The sequence below is a fragment of the Bos taurus genome, chromosome 1 (genome assembly GCF_002263795.3).
Source record: "Bos taurus isolate L1 Dominette 01449 registration number 42190680 breed Hereford chromosome 1, ARS-UCD2.0, whole genome shotgun sequence".
In the NCBI taxonomy this organism is placed as follows: Eukaryota; Metazoa; Chordata; class Mammalia; order Artiodactyla; family Bovidae; genus Bos; species Bos taurus.
In genome coordinates, this window is record NC_037328.1 from 140,783,800 (window position 1) to 140,805,100 (window position 21,301).

Genomic DNA, 21,301 nt, shown 5'->3' on the forward strand with positions numbered 1-21,301 from the left:
CAATTAATTAATGAAGCTCTCACAGCTGTGAAATTGTGACTCAAAGCCTCATCTCTCCGAGTTTAAACTCAAGCCCTCATGCGGACTGCAAAATGGAAGGTGAACAGAAGCCTGAAGCTTTCTCTGGAAGAGCACGTGGCCCTACTGAGAGATGTTAGGAAGTTCATATTTCCTTATTTACTGTGTATGCTTATCAGCTTCTCTGAAAAGAACATCATAGCCATGCCCTCCTGCATAGTAATGCATGCTGAGGATTTTCAATCTGTGTGTGTGTGTGAGTGCGCGTGCTCAGTTGCTCAGTCCTGTCCGACTCTCTAGCCCGCCAGGTTCCTCTGTCCCTGGGACTTCCCAGGCAAGAATACTGCCATTGCCTACTCCAGGGGATCTTCCTGACCCAGAGAGCGAACCCACATCTCCTGCAATGGCAGGCAGATTCTTTAACAACTGCACCACCATCTTTATACAGCCCAATTCTGAATGGGCAATACTAGGTATCCTCACAGTATTCCAGAAACTAAACAGCCTGAAATATTTTGTGAATATTCTTTCTACTTCCCGACACATGGACACAGCACAGTCAATGCCACTGTCCAAATACGGCTTAGTTGTAGATGTTTCACTACTGAGTTCGTCCAATGAAACCACAGTTACCTTGAAACTGACTTTGGAACTTGGGGTATTTACAGAAGAAAGATTGTATTGCATGTAAGTTTTCAGACCGCTAGTCATTTGGGAGGTTTAGGATCAACCCCACTTATCCACGGTTTGGCTTTCTAAGGTTTCAGATACCGGCTATCAACTGCAGTCCAAAAACATTAAGTGGAAAATTTCAGAAATAAATAATTCATAACGTTTCAATTGTGCACTGTTCTCAGTAGCATGGTGAAATTCTGCCCCACCTGCTCCATCCCATATGGGATGTGACTCACCCCTTTGTCTGGCGTACCCACGTGGAGTAAGCTACACACTGCTCTGTCACTTAGGAACCCTCTTGGTTCTAATAAACCTTATTCTGTTAATAAAGGCCCCAAAGCAAGAATAGTGATACTGGCAATTCAGATATTCTCTTACTGTGCCAATTTATCAGTTAAACTGCACCAAAAGTAGCTATGAATAGGAAAAATACAGCATATATAGGGCTTGGTACGCTCCAGTTTCAGGCATCCACTGGAGGTCTTGGAGAGTATCCCCTATGGATAAGGGGGCATTGTATTTCATTTTTCTACTAATAAAGGACTCAATTTCTTTTAGAGAAGGGAAACATGGGACTCTGAGATGTCAAATAATCCACTGCACATGAAAATTGTATCATTCATTGAAAATAGGAGTGCTCACTGAATCATCAGACTGCTTCATATGTGTAATATGGTATTACATACATGCTATACAGTATCCTAAGAATGCTCACTCGTGTCCAACTCACTGCAAGCCCATAGACTGTAGACTGCCAGGCTCCTCTGTCCATGGAATTCTCAGGCAAGAATACTGAAGTGGGTTGCCATTTCCTATTACAGGGAATCTTCCCCACTCAGGAATCGAACCCATGTCTCTTGTGTCTTCTGCGCTGGCAGGCAGACTTTTTACCACTGAGCCAAAGGGGAAGCCCTATGCAGTATCACACAACCCAAAAAGTTGAGTAGGGGAGTACAGTAACACGTGGAGCTCAAGAATTGCAGAATTAAATTCAAAAACTGAGTTTATATGTATATTATCTGTGTTGGCTTGGGCTGCCCTAACAGAACACCACAGACTCAGTGGCTTAACCAGCACATGTCTATTTCTCATAATTCTGGAGGCTGGAAGTCCAAGACTAGGGTCCCAGCAAGATCAGGGTCTGGTAGGATCTTTTGCTTTCTCACTGTGGACTCATAGGTCTCTTCTCTTACACAGCCACAGTCCTAAGGGATTAGGGCTCAAAGCTTACCACCTCATCCAACCTTACTTACCATCTACAGACCCCATTTCCAGATACAGACACGTGGGGATTAGAACTTTTGCATTTGGGTGTGAGGGCACAATTCTGTCCATAGCATGATCTGAAAATGCAAGTCAAGCAGTTTCCCTCAAGGCCTGGTGTCTTGGCCCAGGACCACTTTGATTCTGTCTCATCCTGGCCCCCAGCCCAGCGTGATTGTGAGTGTGAGCTCCTCAGAGCTGAAGGAGAGGCAGCTGGGAGGAAGTGGGCAGCTGCCAGCTGGCGTTCTGACTCGGCTGGGGCGGGGCTGGGGGCAGCCCAGGAACTGCTGGGTGCTGGCACATCTTGCCATACTGCTGAGGCTTTCTGATTTTTGTTTCCTTCTTTTTTAAAAAAAATGTGTTTAAGGATCCTCTTCAATAAGTATTTATCAGTTGTCTATTATGGGTCAAGCAGGAAATAGAAAGATGTAAAATAGGAGAGAGAGAGTCAAAAAAACTAACAGGATTTATTAATGTTTTGGGTCGAACACTGTTCTCCCTAAATTCATGCCCTTCCTGGGAGCTCAGAATGAAACCTTATTTGGAAATAGGGTCTTTGCAGATGGAATTTTTCAAAAAGCAGTTATACTGGAGTAGGTGGGTCCTTAATTCAACATAACTGGTGTCCTTATAAACAGAGAAGAGACACAGAGTCGCACACGTAGGAAGACAGCCAAGTGATGACAAACAGAGAAGAGACACAGAGTCACACACGTAGGAAGACAGCCAAGTGATGACAAACAGAGAAGAGACACAGAGTCACACACGTAGGAAGACAGCCAAGTGATGACAGAGAGAGACTGGCGTGTGTGTCCACAGCTAAGGAACACCAAGGACAGCAGGAAGCACCAAACCTGGGAGAGACCCATGGACTGGGAGAGACCCATGGGACAGCCGCTCCCCTAGATTTCTCAGAGAGCACGGACTTCCTGACACCTTGACCTTGGACTTCTGGCTCCCTAAACTGTGACAGAGCGAATTCCTGTTATTTTAAGCCACCAAGGCAGTGACTGTTTGGAAACTAATAGTTATTATCAAAATAAAAGAGTAATGTAAAGGCAATTTCACTCATGGTTGGGGGGGAAAGTTTTGTTCTATGTTAGTTATTTTCTGCTGGAAGCGGCAGGAAGGGAGCAGGCAGAGATTGGAATTGATCAATCCCCAGAGAGAAGACAGATCCAAAGTCAAGATCTGCAGAAGTGATGGATGAAGTCTGGCAAAGGGATGAAATGAAAAATGGAGAAAGTGAAGATTGAGAAAGGGAGGTGGTAAGGACTGAGTTTGGGAGTCTATTCACATTTCTGAGCAGGGAAGAAAAGATGTGAACTCAAGGAAAAAGAAAGTGAAGAAACAGACAGGAGAAAGTCCCCCATGGATGTGTAGAGGGGCGGCCAGTGGAGGAGGAGGTCAGAGAGAATGTGCACCAAGAGACACATATTAGGAAGCCTTGAGGAACCTTGACAAGGTAAGCTTCAGTAGAAGGTAAGGGGCATAGACCAAATCACTACAGATAGGAATAATAATGAGTATAGACTATTCTTTTAACAAATTTTCCAGGGAAAATGAATGAATGAAAGCATTGTTGTTGTTGTTCAGTAGCTACCTTGTGTCCAACACTTTGGGACCCCGAGGACTGTAGTACACCAGGTTTCCCTATCCTTCATTATGGTATGGAAGCTGGCAAAGGAAAGTGTTCTTTAAAATTGGGGGAGCTGAGCACCTGTGTCATAAGACATACAGTAATCAATGAAGAGGTGATGGCAGAGGCCACAGTGGAGAAAACAGATGGAAACAGGCCTAGAAAAGTCAGGGGGGTCATGACCACAGCACTGGTCGGGAAGTAGACTGGAAACAAACAGAAAAAAAAAAAAAGAAACCATGATGAATCCAATGTTTAAGGTAGGAGAGGTCACTGGAGAGAGCTGGTTTCAGACACAATGTAGTAAAAGACACTATTTTTTGAACATTAGAGAGTAGGTCCACAAGGGCCTGGGAGTGGGCAGCTTAAGAACTAGGAAAAGCTCGGAAGCCCCTTTCAACAACACGGAAAAGATTGACAGAAATATCCAAAGATCTGGAGAGACAGTGAAGGGTAGTTAAAATTAATTGCTGTGAATGGTCAGCCAGGCTCAGCGGGCTGGGGAGGGAGAAGACCATGATGCAACTATCTGAACTGGGGGATTCTGTTGCTGATGGGGATGCTGAGAAGGGAAGAAGTCTGGGATGCTGGAAGTTTTACTGTCCTGACCCATCTGCCCGGAAGTTAAACCAGAAAGGGCAGACAAGCATGGTGCCTCTGCTTGGAGCTCCTGCCACAAACATACCTAGTGAGGGACCTTCTTCCACTTGGACTTGCCCAGTACATAAGAGGACGCAGCATTAAGAGCCCAGCATTATTCATGTTTATCTCAGGTCTCGGTCTTGATTTCTCGCTGACCTCTTATTCTGAAGGAATTTCTTGGTGGCTCAGACAGTAAAGAATCTGCCTGCAATGTGGGAGAACCAGGTTCGATTCCTAGGTCAGGAAGATCCCCTGGAGAAGGAAATGGCAACCCACTCCAGTACTGTTGCCTGGAAAATCCCATGGACAGAGGAGACTGGCAGGCTATAGTCCATGGGGTCGCAAAGAGTTGGACACGACTGAAGTGACCTCACTTTTACTTTTCTTATTCTGAGTCAAAAACTATGTTTGGAAATCTTGAATCCTGCTTTCTTATACTATGGCACATTGCCCACACAAATTTCGATTCATGACATCTGATTTTACTTGATGATAGTGATAATATCCGGAGAAGGCAATGGCACCCCACTCCAGTACTCTTGCCTGGAAAATCCCATGGGCAGAGGAGCCTGGTAGGCTTCAGTCCATGGGGTCTCAAAGAGTCGGACACAACTGAGCGACTTCACTTTCACTTTTTACTTTCACACATTGGAGAAGGAAATGGCAACCCACTGCAGTGTTCTTGCCTGGAGAATCCCAGGGACGAGGGAGCCTGGTGGGCTGCCGTCTATGGGGTCGTACAGAGTCAGACACGGTTGAAGTGACTTAGCAGTGATAATATCAACAGTATTATTTATTGTCATCACTGCCTGATAATATTTCATGAATGATCCTGTTAGTATCTTCAATTTTGCTGAAATGAAACTTCACAAATGAGCAAGAGACCAGAAAATGCACTTGGGCCCAAATGACATCTGAATGACTAGGTTTACCATCTGTTTCTCAAGTCTAGGAAGAACCAAAATCACAGATAGAGAGGAGAACAGGCAGGCGATCGCTAATAGCTGAACATAAAATGAAACTATATTGACATTCAAGTGGAGCCAGGAAGGAATCTGGGTCAATGTGCTTGGAGATATTAAAGAATTTCGGGTGAGATCTATCTATAGGCTGTGAAATATGGGTAGGAGGTGATAAAGTCCTCAAAGTATGTCTTATTCATGTGTTTTTTTCCAGCCTTTGGTACTGGGCATATTTGAAAAGTTATGGTTGAATGAGTGAGAAAATGAGAGAAAATGGCAAGGCACCATCATTGAAGAAGCTGCATTGTACAGAGAAGAGTTAACACAGCTGGTCTGAGGCTGCTACCCTTGGAGAATTCCAGAAGGGTTACTAGTCCCACAGTGGATAAGAGTGGCTCACTATACCTAAAATGTAAAAATACTGCTTATGCTGAACACCTGCTTTCCTCCTAGAAGTCTGGAATCTGGGGACATGTCAGGCACATGCCTATGTGACAAGCCCCTCAGTAAAAACTGTGGGTAGCAAGTCTTCAATGAGCTTCCCGATAGACAGCATTTCATATCCATCACTGCTCTTTGCTGGGGGAATAAGTGCATTCCCTGTGACTCCAGGGAGAACGAACTCTTGGAAGCTCACACCTGGTTTCCTTCCGATTTCTCCCCGGGTGCCTTTTCCCTGTGCTGATTGTGCTCTGCACCCTTTCACGGTGGGAAAAACCTCAGCAGTGAGCACAGAAGGCCTGGCTGCAGGGTCTTGGGAGTCTTCCCAGTGAATAACCGAACCCTTGACACACACTCAAATTAAAATTCTATGAGATTAAATCTAAGATGAAGAAAAATAACTTGGACAGTAGTTGGCTCAAAAGGAGATTATTTAACTTGCAGTTTTAGTATTCTGCTATTGTATTGTAAAGGGAACCAGTGAAACCAACCTTTATCCCATGAGGAAGCTGCAGCAGAAGAAAGTTGCCCTGTGTTGCCCAGAGAATCTGTGTCAGAGTTGCAATTAGAAGCCACATTCTCCAGGTAACACTCGGAGTAGGAAAGCAAGGGGTACTGTTGGCTGACCTAATGGCTCATGCTATCACAGCAGAACAGGGGTCTTACGCACACACATACACACACACCCTCACACACACATACTCCACAGATGCTCTGAGCTAAATTTGGTACCAAACTTTCTTGTTTCTGTTTTTGTTCGTTTAAATATTATGTTATCAGGCCTATCGCCATGAGTCACTCTCTCTCTTGTCTCAGTGGTTCAGAAGTCAGAAACATATTTTTTATTTGTTTCAGGCTACGATCTACAAGGTGCAGTTTCTAATTTTGAATGTGGGGATTTGTCTTCTTCATGAAGACTATCAGAAGGCTTTCTGTTTACTCTGGGTCTTTTGGGGTCGCATTACTGGGTCATTTTTGGAAAGCCAGGCTTGTGTCCATCATCAGTATGACCTCCAGCCTCACTGGTATGTGAGCTTTCTCCAGATCTGTAAACAATCCGAGTTTTAATTACTTTCAGGTGGCAGTAGAATAACATGCAAAAACTAATTTAGTGAGCAACAGACTTAAAAGGCAAAATTATAATAAATTAATGGCTTTTAAAAAAGAAAGAGAACAGGACCCTCCCTTCTGGTCAACTTCCATGTGGAATATATTTTTCAGTTAGCCTGATCCCCAAAATACAGCACAGTGAAAATATTACATCTCCCCTACTCTTTGAATATTCCTAAATATTCACTGGAAGGACTGATGGTGAAGCTGAAGCTCCAATACTTTGGCCACCTGATGTAAAGCACCAATTCATTTGAAAAGACTTTAATGCTGGGAAAGATTGAAGGTAAAGAGAGAAGGGAATGGCAGAGAATGAGATGGTTAGAGAGCATCACCTACTCAGTGGACCCGAATCTGAGCAAACTCTGGGAAATAGTGAAAGACAGGGAAGTCTGGCATGCTGTAGTCCATGGAGTCGAAGAGTCAGATACAACTTAGTGACTGAACAAAACAGCCACCCATTCAATTTCAGTTTGCTGCATACTTCTTGTGCTAAGAATAATTTCCAGTGTTCGAAATAAGGCTCCCATTTGCTGAATATCAATATAGATAATAGATAGGTAGATGGATGGATGGGTGGATAGATAGATAAAAAGATATTTCTCTTACAGTTTCCATTTGGCTGTATAAATTTACTTTTAATGAGTGTTAAATGCTTCTTAATTATGCAACTTTCTGGTACCTTAAAAGTCAAAGACAAAGCTTTCATATGACTATAGGTCTGCTCTTTATATCACTTTGATGTTGATCTGATTCCTTTTGCTTATAAGCACCTTGAGGGCAGAACTCACCATGGCAACATGAGCAGCTATCTAAGAGAATGCCTTGAAAATGCCCGGTGACTAGAAGTCAAATTAAAATGTAAGTGCCTTAGAAAGAGGGACCACAGACTCGAAGAGCTCTGTGTGACAGGAACAGAACACAGCAGGCAAACACACCGCCCACTGCAACATCACTATTCCTGCCGCCAACAGCTGTGTGCCTCTCTCCATCTAAAAAAAAGTGAAAGTCGCTCAGTCGTGTCTGACTCTTTGTGACCCTATGGACTAAACGGTCCATGGAATTCTCCAGGCTAGAATACTGGAGTGGGTAGCCTTTCCCTTCCTTCTCCAGGGGATCTTCTCAACCCGGGGATCAAACCCAGGTCTCCTGCATTGCAGGCGGAAAGCCTAAAATAAAGTCCAAATGAAAATAGATCACATCAAATCTGCTTTTAGTTTTAGGTTTGCTGAAATGTTCTTAAGACAACCTTCAGGCTTCATATATACAATGTAATTATTTTCTGCATACTAAAATGCAAAGACTGTCTTAAATGATCACTTCTTTTGTGAAACATTCCGTGCTTCCCCAGGCAAAATGATTCAAATGTTCTTGTAATATTTGCCCATATAGGGGCTACAGCTCTCACCTGCCACACGGAACAGTAATCTCTCCCCTGAGCTTCCTACAAGCTGAGGCCATCTCAGTGGGGAGGCTGGGGGGAAACTCAGGCAGGGGATGCTCCTTAAAGCACAACCCTGGCTTATCTGTGACGACCAGACCCAAAGACAGCAGCCAAAACCCACAACACACGTTTTTCATGTGAAGTGCTGGACTGACGTCCTTTGATATTTAATCTGGGCAGAAAATTGTTCACTTTTACTCTAAATACAGGAAGAAGATAATCATCCTTGGACATAAACTCATTGATCCTCAGAGATGAAATTCTCCTTGAGCCATCACTAACAGAGGTGTTCAGATGGGAAATATCGGGCCAGTGTGAAAGAGGGAGGCAAATTCTCCAGGAATGGGGGAATGGTAACATGTTTGCTTTTTCAATTTTCCAAATCCGGTTACCCTTGGGCTGTGTCTTTGATGTTAATGTGGCTAAACCTCCAGTGAGATTTTCAGAATTTTATCAGAGGAAACAGACGTGGAGTGCTGGGCTCTCTGACTGCCAGCCTCCCTAGCCAGGAAGAAATTCACAACAGGCTATTGAGTGAAACCTGGACACAGAGTTATGGATATTGTCCTTCTCCAGCAGGATCCTACATATCCATCTTCATATCAACAATACCCCCTGAAGCCCATCCTTCCTCAGAGTACTACATTTTTATTGGGCTGCATTCATATCCGATAGTCAAAGGCTCTCATTTTTGCTTAGAGGATGAAACTGATAAGGGTGCTTTAAAAATGCCTTCAGACCTCATCACGCTTGCTTTTTCCTGGCTTATTTCAAAAGGCAGTAAGACAAGAACCATCATATCAAAAGAGGACACTACGTGCAAGGTGTGTGGCTGAGATGTTTTCTCTTCACACAACTGCTAGCCTCTCATCAGGGTCCTGGGTTTGAGCCCCATGTTGGGTGCATGCTTTTGGGGTCTTCTCTGGTGGCTCAGATGGTAAAGAATCTACCTGCAATGCAGGAGACCCGGGTTCCAACCCTGGGTCAGGAAGATCCCCTGGAGAAGGGCATGGCAACCGCTTCTTGCCTGGAGAATCCTATGGACAGAGGAACCTGGTGGATTACAGTCCACAGGGTCGGACACGAATGAGTGACTAACGCTTTCACTTTCATCTTCCTGTGTGCCAGAGTCTGAGGGTCAAGGTCAACCACGGGGTGTCCTGTGGCTCAGGAGAGGAGCCTAGGTGGACCACAGAGCAGAGGATACAGCAGCATTGGATACAAGGCGCCCTTCCTCCCCTGGGGAGATTGAGATTCCTTCTTGCCACCTGTCTCAGCTCTGCTGCTATAACAAAATACACAAAATGTCAAAAACAGACATTTACTCTTGACAGTTCTGGACACGGGAAGTTGGAGATTAGAGTGCTGGCATGGTTGGGGGTTGGTGAGGGCCTTTTCAGTTTCTGGGCTGCAGACAGCCTTCACACCCTGTGTTCATGTGTTGCAAAAGAGTTCCATTCTCCTCTTACAAGGTCATTAATCCCATCATGGGGGGACCCAATCCCTCAGGACCTCATCTAACCCTAATCACTTTCCAAAGGCCTCCCCTCCCAACACCATCTCAGCAGGTGAGGACTTCAACATGAATTTGGAGTGGGGGTCAGGATGCAAACATTCAGCCTATAACTGAATTCCTTTCAAAGACTGATCAAAATATAAATGAACTCATTTACATTCTTAACATCAGTGATATAAGGAACTCACACAACAAAAAGGTGCAACTTGACCCCTGAGTCCACATGTGGGCCACCTCAGACCTGCCCTGGGAAGAAATCGGTGCATGACCTAATGTGCATGAAGCTAGTGACACCATGGTACATGCGCATGTGCTAAGTCGCTTCCACCGTGTTCAACTTTTGCAACCCCATGGACCATAGCACACCAGCCTCCTCTGTCCATGGGATTCTTCAGGCAAGAATACTGGAGTGGGTTTCCAAGCCCCCCTCCAGGAGTGACACCATGGTAGGAATGGCCAATGACACCATGCCGCTCCCATGGAAATGCTGATAGACCTTGGCTGGTATACTCACCCCTAAAAGGATATAACCCAGCCTTATTCTTTCAGCCTTATTTACTCAAGATGAAGGGCAATATTAGTATGTTGTGCCAACAGAAGCCATTTTGTTTATTTTTATAGGAATATACCCATCTTAAATTTCTTTTTCATTGGAAAGAAATGCCTGGACAATAGATACCCATTTAAATTGGCCAAGATTTCCCAAGAGCCCTGGCCTTGAGCCCCAAGACTCACCTGTTAACAGCAGACCTTTGCTACTCTGCTTCCCCTAGGGGTACTCTGGCCCCCATGGGGCTGAGCAGTGGCTCCCAAACATCACCATGGTGGATGGACAGGGCTCACCTGCACAGCTGCTTCAGCCTCTCCTGATTGCTCTCAGCTCTGAGCTGTCTCACGGCAGCCCCACCAGCTCCCTCTGACCCACCCCTGACCTCACTGCACTGGGAGTTATATGCACGTCAGCATCCCCTCCCTCACCACATGTAAAACTCCTCTCCTTTTAGTTTCATTAGGCACATGTTGGCAGAAGAAAGAAGTCTCTTCACATAGATTACAAAAAGGTGAAACATGAATGAAAGCATACCATTAATTAAAGGTACCTGGGAAATACACGAATAGATATAGATATTTATATAGACATAGATATAGACACAGATTTGAGGAGGAAATGGCAACCCATTCTAGTATGCTTGCTTGGAAAATTCAATGGACAGAGGAGCCTGGCAGGCTGTAGTCCATGGGGTTGCAAAGATTTGGACATGACTTAGTGACTGAGCATAGATATAGATACATAACCTCCTGGTAGGTATTTCTATTTCTCACCCAGATTTCCGGTTCTCTCCTTTCAGGCACATGTCCCATTAAATTCAGACATGGCCGTGTGACCTGCTTCATCAAATAAATGTAACAGAAGCGACATCTGTCACCTCCAAGGAGAAGCACTTAGAGGCAGGTTGTCACTCTCCCTGGCTCTCTTCCTCTTCTAGGGCAGACGCTGAGGTTGCTTATTTGATGGTGGCTATAAGGTGGTAGGGGGTCCCTGAGCCTAGACCCTCGAGTGTGGGAGGTTCCACACATTACACCAATTTCTCCCCTTCCCCAAAACAAAAACCCCTGCCATGCACATCTGAATGTTCCTGACTCCAATTTGGGGCTCAGCCAGACTAACTTGTCATTAAGCTTCTCCATCTGTGGTCAAGAAACTAAAATGACCTCTAAAGTAAAGCAGTTAAAATCATTAAAGAATCAAAATTAGCAAATAAAACTGTACAGGTGAATCTCTATTCTGATTATTGCAATCACATTTAAGTCTTAAGCTCAGTATTTTTTTCAATACTGTAAGTTAACAAATTACTCTGATTAATGAACATACTAGCAAGGAATTTATTGTTCAGTGAAGTGTGAGGGACTTTAAATTCACTACAAGATGATATTAAAGAAAGCCAGAAACATCAATTATCCCCTAGAGTTCACTGTAATGCATGATAAAGATGAAAATTTTAATTTTTGATTTGGAGTTTGTACTAGTTTAATGATTTTTTAATGGTCCTTGTTGTAATAGTAACCTATACTATCTAGCAAATCAATAAGACAAGTAATACAAATGCTCTTTCACCATGGGAGTTTAGCTCCAGTTTCATATCTGTGTAAATGGACACAAAGTTGGTAGTATTCAGTAGTGACATTAGAATGCGTGTGTGGGCATGCATTCACTCACGCACGTGTGCACAAGGACATGTAAAGAAAACCAATCATTTATAACCCATTACGCCACATTCAATGCTCATCACGACGATTTCCCAAAAGCATCTAATAGGCATTATCCAAAGATGTGCAACACAGGAAAACTGAGCCAAGTTCTGCATGGCTTTCCAATTAAGTTGCAAGGAGCAAGAACTCACCTTAAAAACCATGATAAAAGAAGAACAACAATGTCTTAGAAGCTAGATTTCAGTGGTATCTTTTCTAGATACCAAAAGTAAACCAGTAAGCTATTTATATACATATCTATCTACCTACCTATCTGTATGTGTGTATTTCAGCCACTGACTACATATCTCAAAAAAAATCTTTATGAGGCCAGAGATACCACATGACTCTGAAGACACTTGAAAGGCTGAGAATAGCATAAAATCAGAATTTCCATTTTCCAGATTACAGAGAATATAAGAATATCAGTTCTGAGGTTTCTCACAGATAACAACAATCCTGTATTTCTATTCCCGGGAGCAGAAATAAAACCAAAATGTTTCCTTGGTAACTTGGAAACCAAAAGTAACTCAATGACTATACACATAATGCAAGGAACAAATTTCTATCCATCAGTCAATTCACTGGACACTATGAATCCAGCCATATAAACCAAAAGAAAACACCAATATCACGTTTAATCTAAAGCAGCGTCAACTTAAAGCATACAAATTCTTCATTACAGTGCGCAAAGAGATGGAGACCCGATTCGTCATCCAGACCGAGCTGTGCGCAGGAGAGCCTGGCGCCCTGCCTGCCCCGAGGAAGCCCACGCCCTACCTGAGATGAGTGACACGGTGTCTTTCTCCCACGAGACCACGGTGACGTAAGCCTCCACCGAGGAAGGGATAATGCACTTGAAGACCGCGACATTGCCTCTCATGGTTTTCTGGTCCTCCACACGGACTGTATAGGGCTCCCGTAAAACTGGAAGGTAAGAACAGGACCCTGGTAACACACACAGGCTCATTCTGAGAGTATCTCATCCGAATATACACACTGTTTCTTTCACATACCAACTGCCTCAAGTATAATATTTACTGGAAAAAAAATTTAAGAAACCTGTATTTCATGTCTTAAAAGACTTTCAGTCTCTTAATAATAAACTACATTAAGAACTAAAGGGCATGTGTATATCTAAAAACAGTTTATCTTAATTGAGTTGTTTGCAGATTGTTAAACACGTCAAGGGAGTCTTTTCAGGAAGGGTGGTTGATCCCTAGAAATTATTAAAGATACACCCATAGTTGAAAGACTTCTTAAATAAATGCTCTGTTTGTAAGAATTATATTCTCAAATATATATTACTGGCACACACAAAATAAAACCATTATTGAAAGTATCCTTCCCCGGCCTCTTCTTATGAAAAGACATTGCTTTTTTTTTTGAAGCCAAGAAAAAAAGGTAGATATTTGTTTAATCCCACAATTATTTCCCATTGTGGAATTAAATGGAATTAAAAGTAATGGAAGAAATCACAAATAATGATTGAAATATTAAACAAGACATAGGTAGTATACTTCCAGTTGAAATTGACAGCATATACAATTACTTACTTGACTTAGACAGTAAGAAATTGTTTTGTTTCATGAAACGAGAGTCTGGAATTGCCAAGCATTGACATAATCCAGTAAGCCCAGCTCCTTTTCTTTGGGATTAGTATATCCTCACCCACCTATGTTGGTTTCATCTTTCAACAAATTCCTCTGGTGTTGGGAAGATGAATATAATAAGTCAAGGTTTCATATCTGTAAACCCTCTTATCTTTAACCCCCAGAAAGCAAAGGCTATGTGCTACCATTATATTAGAAAACATAACCGAGGAGAAGCAGGAGTGAGGGAAAATGAGAGTGAAGCAGCAACGGAGGAAGCGTCAATTATCAAGCTGACTTTTGCTTGGTATCAAGCGTCACTGATTGCTTGACTTTTTCGTACACTTGACCCACCAAGAGGTTACAGATACATTTATACCTCAGGATCAGCCTTCCAGACAGAAGGAAAGAGCATTTATCTGCCACTTCTCTCAAGTGTCAAAGGATTACCCAACACAGGGAAAATTTCCCAAAACTTCCAGGTTGTACACATGTGTTATTGAGCAAGTCCCATGTCCTCTCATGCTTCCGCATCAACAGGGAAGACCGGGTTTTGTGTGGATCTGTATATTCCTTTTGGGTGGTCAGGGACTCCTGCCCCTTCTCAGCTGGTGCTCCGTGAGATCCCTGCATCTGAAGATGTATTCCTGACGCATCCGTGGAGAGAGGACTACTCCCTTTCCTCCTGCTCCTCCACCATTTGTCTTCCTCCAGGATAGCCATTGTTAAGTTTCTCACGTTGTCTACCAGAAAAATATTTATGACAATACCAGAACAATATCTGTGTGTACATACGTGTGTACATGTAGACTTTCAAAAATTCACACAAATGGTAATATATAAAAATAGGAGCCTTGCTTTTTTTCCCCCTTAACTTAATCCAATCTTCCTATGTTCTGTTAAACATCTGCCAAAGAGTCCATTGCCCACTCCAGTACTCTTGCCTGGAAACTCCCATGGGCGGAGGAGCCTGGTAGGCTGCAGTCCATGGGGTCACTAAGAGTCGGACACGACTGAGCGACTTCACTTTCACTTTTCACTTTCATCCATTGGAGAAGGAAATGGCAACCCACTCCAGTGTTCTTGCCTGGAGAATCCCAGGGATGGGGGAGCCTGGTGGGCTGCTGTCTATGGGATCGCACAGAGTCGGACATGACTGATGTGACTTAGCAACTTAGCAAGAGTCCATTGACAAGGTATATCATAATGGCTTTAAATAATTCTCACTGAATGAATATGTAAAGTTGTTTTTAGTTATTTACTGTTATGAATAACTGATCATGAACATTAGTATGCATTTATCTTGGTTGGTTGGTTTTGGAGCATATTATTATCAACAATTCCTATAATTAGAATTGCTGGGCCAAAAAGTGTTTATATTTTTAATTTTGAAAATTTTCCTCTTAAAAAGTTCTGTTATTTACCTTCCTTTCAACAGTGTGAGAGGGAGTTCACCACATGCTCACCAATAACGGGTGTTAACCAACTTGTTAGTTTGTTAAGAAAAAGTATCCTGTTTAGATATGTATTTATCAATTCTTTATTACGGCATTGCTTATTTGTTGTTAATTATAAGTGATGTTAACAAAAATTAACAACAAATAAGCAATGCCATAATAAAGAATTGATAAATACACATCTAAACAGGATACTTTTTCTTAACAAAGAAAGCAGTGGCACCCCACTCCAGTACTCTTGCCTGGAAAATCCCATGGATGGAGGAGCCTGGTGGGCTGCAGTCCATGGGGTCCCTAAGAGTCAGACACGACTGAAGTGACTTGGCAGCAGCAGCAGCAGCATAAGTGATGTTGGAGAAGGCGATGGCACCCCAACTCCAGTACTCTTGCCTGAAAAATCCCATGGACGGAGAAGCCTGGTAGGCTGCAGTCCATGGGGTCGAGAAGAGTCAGACACGACTGAGCGACTTCACTTTCACTTTTCACTTTCATGCACTGGAGAAGGAAATGGCAACCCACTCCAGTGTTCTTGCCTGGAGAATCCCAGGCATGGGGGAGCCTGGTGGGCTGCCGTCTATGGGGTCACACAGAGTCGGACACGACTGAAGCAACTTAGCAGCAGCAGTAGCAGCAGCATAAGTGATGTTGAGCCAATTCAGCTAGCATTTTCTCCTTTCTGCAGCAATTTTTCTTCTGCAAAGAAACACCACCTGGATCTTTTCTTGCATTCTGTCCTTCTCCTGTTCCCTCAGATGCAATCAGTTGCCTGGCCTGTGGATTCTCTCCCACACTCCCGCTGCTCCTCTAGTTCAAGTGTTCATGATCTTTCACTGGATAACGGCAGTGGCAGGAAGGAGATGCTGTTCATCTAGTTTCCTGGATTCCTTCTTATTGTGTTAACTTAGTTGTGGCACTTCTCGTGTGTCTTTATTTCAAGCAGTCTGTTCTTTCCATTATCTTCTAGTTAAGACAGATTAGAAGAAGGTTTAAGTGATGTGTGTGGGTAGGTATATATATATATGGTGGGAAGAAATGAATAGGACCAAAGACATTTAAAGGCATAACCTTATTTATGAGAAATTATTACTTGCTGGCTCTTGAAGGCAAAAGAACAAAATCTGTGAATATCTGTAACTGGATCTTGATACTGTTTTCTTCCTTTTTCAGAGTGTTTACTTACTGATTCTTCAAATAATATTTTTTACACTTTCAAAACTAAAAGGTTATAAGTATTAAAAATTATAAATGTTTAGAGCTTTGCTGAACTTTTAAATGTTATAATTTATAAAGTATTTAATAAATTTTCTCATTAGTGTACAGAAAAAAAAAATAAAAACAGTTTATCTAACCTCTAAATGTACCCAGATGTGAGTAGTGTTAGTTCATTTTGCTTTGTTTTCTTAACACTGGAGTATAGTTGATTAACAATGTTTTATTACTTTCAAGTGTACAACAAAGAGGCTCAGCCAAAAATATGCATGGATCTATTTTTTTTTTCAAATTCTTTTCCCAGTTACGTTCTTATAGAATATTGAGGAGAGTTCCCTTTGCCATACAGTAGGTCCTTGTTGGTTATCCATGGATGGACCTAAAGATTGTCATACTGAGTAAGTCAGAGAGAAAGGGAAATATCATATGATGATGCTTATGCTGCTGCTGCTAAGTCACTTCAGTCGTGTCCGACTCTGTGCGACCCCATAGATGGTAGCCCACCAGGCTCCCCCGTCCCTGGGATTCTCCAGGCAAGAACACTGGAGTGGGTTGCCATTTCCTTCTCCAGTGCATGAAAGTGAGAAAAAGTGATGCTTATAGTGGAATCTAATAAAAAAAAAAAATGATACAAGTGAAGGTGAAAGTGTTAGTTGCTCAGTTTCATGTCCGACTCTTTCCAACTCCATGGACTGTAGCCTCCCAGTCTCCTCTGTCCATGGAATTCTCCAGGCAAGAATACTAGAGTGGGTTGCCATTTCCTTCTCCAGGGGATCTTCCTCACACAGGGATTGAACCCACTTCTCCTGTATTGGTAGGCAGATTCTTTACCTACTGAGCCACCTGGAAAACAGCCACACCACTACATTAAAAAAAAAAAAAAAAAGGAAGTAGTTTCTTAAACTGGAGTTATAATGATAGGAAACTTCCATGTCCTGTGAGAAACAAGGAAAAAAATTTCAGACTATGAACAGAAAGAATTTTTTAAAAAATAAAAAAAGGCAACCTCTCCTGGGAATCCTTAAAACTATGTGATAATTATAACAACTCTTTGCAAGTGAATTTCTGACAGTGGCAAAAACAGTTTGGGAAATGATGGTTCTGCTTCCTGTCACTTAGGCAATGATGCTGATAATGGAGCCTGACCAGGCCTCCCAGCAACAGAAGTGGCCCAGCAAAAGCTGAGGGGACTTCCACAAGCTGCTGTCTAGGCCAGAAGAAGGGGTGCTGGGGGCCAGTGCCCACCCTGCAAGCCCAACTGCCCGGGTTCAAATCCAGGCCCTACCACTTTACAGTGAGAAAGTTCTCTTCATACCTAGTTAATGATGATTTTGATTAAAATATCTACCAAGTAAGTCAATGGTGATGACTCAAACAGTTAATGTGGATAAAGCTCCCGAAGCATGCCTGCCATGAAGAGTTTAGATAAGGCTATTTAGATCCACACCATGTCCCATCTGTCAAAAAGACCCCTGCCTTCAGGATAAGGATACTTCAGTGTGTCTAATCCAGGTTATGCCTCCCTCCACATCTGTAAACCTGGCTGAAAGTCTTACTTCGCCAGAGTTTTATTTCCTCACATTTAAAATGAGGGGGTTGGGATAGCAAGATTCAAATTCTGAATTCTGTGAAGTCTATGATTTTTCTAAGATATCCATAGGGACAAATTATCTTACCCTTCAATGAGCTCTCTTAAAGTTTTAGTCATTTATTGGACAAATCTGAGTCAAAAAAACTGGCCAGGAAATTAACTTCAAAAGAAATAAATATACTGACAGCTTTAAGAATGAATGTATGAAGGGAAATCTCCTAATAGGCAGTTATAAACAATGCTCAAGAAGAAGCACTTTTAAGATTAGTGCTATCTCTGCGATACGCTAAGGATTTTAGTATTAGAGTGTCATTATTCGGGCTTCTCTGGTGGCTCAGTGGTAAAGAATCCACCTGCCAAGCCAGAGATGAGGGTTTGATCCCTGGGTTGGGAAGATGTCCTGGAGAAGGAGATGGCAACCCACTCCAGTATTCTTGCCTGGGAAATCTCATGGACAGAGGAGCCTGGAGGGCTCTAGTCCATGGGGTCCCAAGAGTCAGACGTGGCTTAGTGACCCAACAACAATAAAAATCATTATTAGGAGAATTCACAAGAGGATAGCTCCCAGTCTTGCTTTTTAGTATTAGCATTTAATATTTTCCTAACTTGAGAATTTTTTCATTTCTATCCCAAACCAGAGAGACTTTCAGAAGTTTAGCATCTTCTGCACTCTTTGTGTAGTGTGATGTGATGGTCCAGGTGGTGGAGCCACACCTGCAGGGGTTCACTGGGCAATCATTCAGAGTACTCAGGGGCCTGACCCCAGAAACGTCACTGCTATACACAGGGTAGGAAACTGACTTTGTACAGAAAAACGCCTTGATAAATAGCCCTCTTGGAGGAGAGGAAGTCTAAAATCATAAACTGGAAAGAGACAACAGACAGATGAACTCATCAAACTCATCAATGAATGAGAATCTGGTCTCAGTGGGAGAGGAGAAGACAGAAAATAGGAAAATGAGCAGAGAACAGAAGAGAACAGGGGACTGGACAGGAATGAAAAAAGCCTGCAGAAAGAATCCATTAACCCAAGGATGGGGTCACCTAAGAAGGTGTAAGAGGCAAATTTAAGTTTCGGTGTCTGCTGATGTCTGTTTCTAAGCTGCAAAATCACTCCATCTCCCCAGAGCTTCAATAAACAAATGGCAACACGTGGTGAACAAATGGTGGGGGAATATCTAATGGGAATCAAGGAAAGGAGTCTCATTCAGGAAAGGGCAGGGACAAGGAACATGCCCAGGGAGAGATGGAAGGGTCTTCCCTCCAGGCATGCACTTATGCATGAAGCTGCATTACTGGAACCACAACTCAGAGTGACCAGCTGGGTACCTTCTCTGTTATCACCGACAGTCATCTCCTGGATCCCCTCATTCATGGAACCTACCTAGTACCATGGAGCACCCTCTTCTCTGAGCTCCCCAGAGGCCTCACTAGCATCAGGACCACTGCAGCCTTCAGAGTTTACAATTGCTGTGATTTGGCATCCTCCCCATATCCCAAGCCAGACTCAGACCTTTTCAAAGCAGGGATGTAGCTATGGTGCATTGAACCCCATCCAGCTCAGAGAGAATGGGACATGGAAGGAAATTCTCCACTCCCCTCACTAGATTATTCACTCCACAAACACAGACCATGCATCCAGCCTTTTAAAAAACTACCTTAGAACATTTAACAATCCCTGGGATACACTAAAGCATTTCTACTAACTACTTGATGAATTAATATTTAAAAAAGATTCCCTTTTGAAAGTCTTTCTAACCTTATTGTAGGTATACATGCATTAACATTTGAATGTATAGCCATTATCCATTGTTTTAAAACCACTAGACCATTCAGATATGACCTAAATCAAATCCCTTATGATTATACAGTGGAAGTGAGAAATAGATTTAAGGGCCTAGATCTGATAGACAGAGTGCCTGATGAACTATGGAATGAGGTTCGTGACATTGTACAGGAGACAGGGATCAAGACCATCCCCATGGAAAAGAAATGCAAAAAAGAAAAATGGCTGTCTGGGGAGGCCTTACAAATAGCTGTGAAAAGAAGAGAAGCAAAAAGCAAAGGAGAAAAGGAAAGATATAAACATCTGAATGAAGAGTTCCGAAGAATAGCAAGAAGAGACAAGAAAGCCTTCTTCAGCGATCAATGCAAAGAAATACAGGAAAACAACAGAATGGGAAAGACTAGAGATCTCTTCAAGAAAATCAGAGACACCAAAGGAACATTTCATGCAAAGATGGGCTCAATAAAGGACAGAAATGGTATGGACCTAACAGAAGCAGAAGATATTAAGAAGAGATGGCAAGAATACACAGAACTGTACAAAAAAGTTCTTCACGACCCAGATAATCATGATGGTGTGATCACTGACCTAGAGCCAGATATCCTGGAATGTGAAGTCAAGTGGGCCTTAGAAAGCATCACTATGAACAAAGCTAGTGGAGGTGATGGAATTCCAGTTGAGCTATTCCAAATCCTGAAAGATGATGCTGTGAAAGTGCTGCACTCACTATGCCAACAAATTTGGATACTTAGCAGTGGCGACAGGACTGGAAAAGGTCAGTTTTCATTCCAATCCCAAAGAAAGGCAATGCCAAAGAATGCTCAAACTACCGCACAATTGCACTCATCTCACATGCTAGTAAAGTAATGCTCAAAATTCTCCAAGCCAGGCTTCAGTGATATGTGAACCGTGAACTTCCTGATGTTCAAGCTGGTTTTAGAAAAGGCAGAGGAACCAGAGATCAAATTGCCAACATCCTCTGGATCATGGAAAAAGCAAGAGAGTTCCAGAAAAACATCTATTTCTGCTTTATTGACTATCCCAAAGCATTTGACTGTGTGGATCACAATAAAATGTGGGAAATTCTGAAAGAGATGGGAATACCAGACCACCTGATCTGCCTCTTGAGAAATTTGTATGCAGGTCAGGAAGCAACAGTTAGAACAGGATATGGAACAACAGACTGGTTCCAAATAGGAAAAGGAGATTGTCAAGGCTGTATATTGTCACCGTGTTTATTTAACTTATATGCAGAGTACATCATGAGAAACGCTGGACTGGAAGAAACACAAGCTGGAATCAAGATTGCCGGGAATAATATCAATAACCTCAGATATGCAGATGATACCACCCTATGGCAGAAAGTGAAGAGAAACTCAAAAGCCTCTTGATGAAAGTGAAAGTGGAGAGTGAAAAAGTTGGCTTAAAGCTCAACATTCAGAAAATGAAGATCATGGCATCTGGTCCCATCACTTCATGGTAAATAGATGGGGAAACAGTGGAAACAGTGTCAGATTTTATTTTTCTGGGTTCCAAAATCACTGCAGATGGTGACTGCAGCCATGAAATTAAAAGACGCTTACTCCTTGGAAGGAAAGTTATGACTAACCTAGATAGCATATTCAAAAGCAGAGACATTACTTTGCCAACAAAGGTTCGTCTAGTCAGGCCTATGGTTTTTCCTGTGGTCATGTATGGATGTGAGA

At 42.7% G+C, this 21,301-nt stretch overlaps 1 protein-coding gene across 1 annotated transcript in view; it reads right to left on the reverse strand.

Moving 5' to 3' along the window:
- The window catches only part of DSCAM (DS cell adhesion molecule), a 690,454-nt gene that overhangs the window by 651,777 nt on the left and 17,376 nt on the right, over positions 1 to 21,301 (reverse strand). The window contains exon 3 of the mRNA XM_059889928.1: positions 12,741 to 12,887. Coding sequence (XP_059745911.1) covers positions 12,741 to 12,887 — 147 coding nt within the window. The remainder of the gene's footprint in view (positions 1 to 12,740; positions 12,888 to 21,301) is intronic.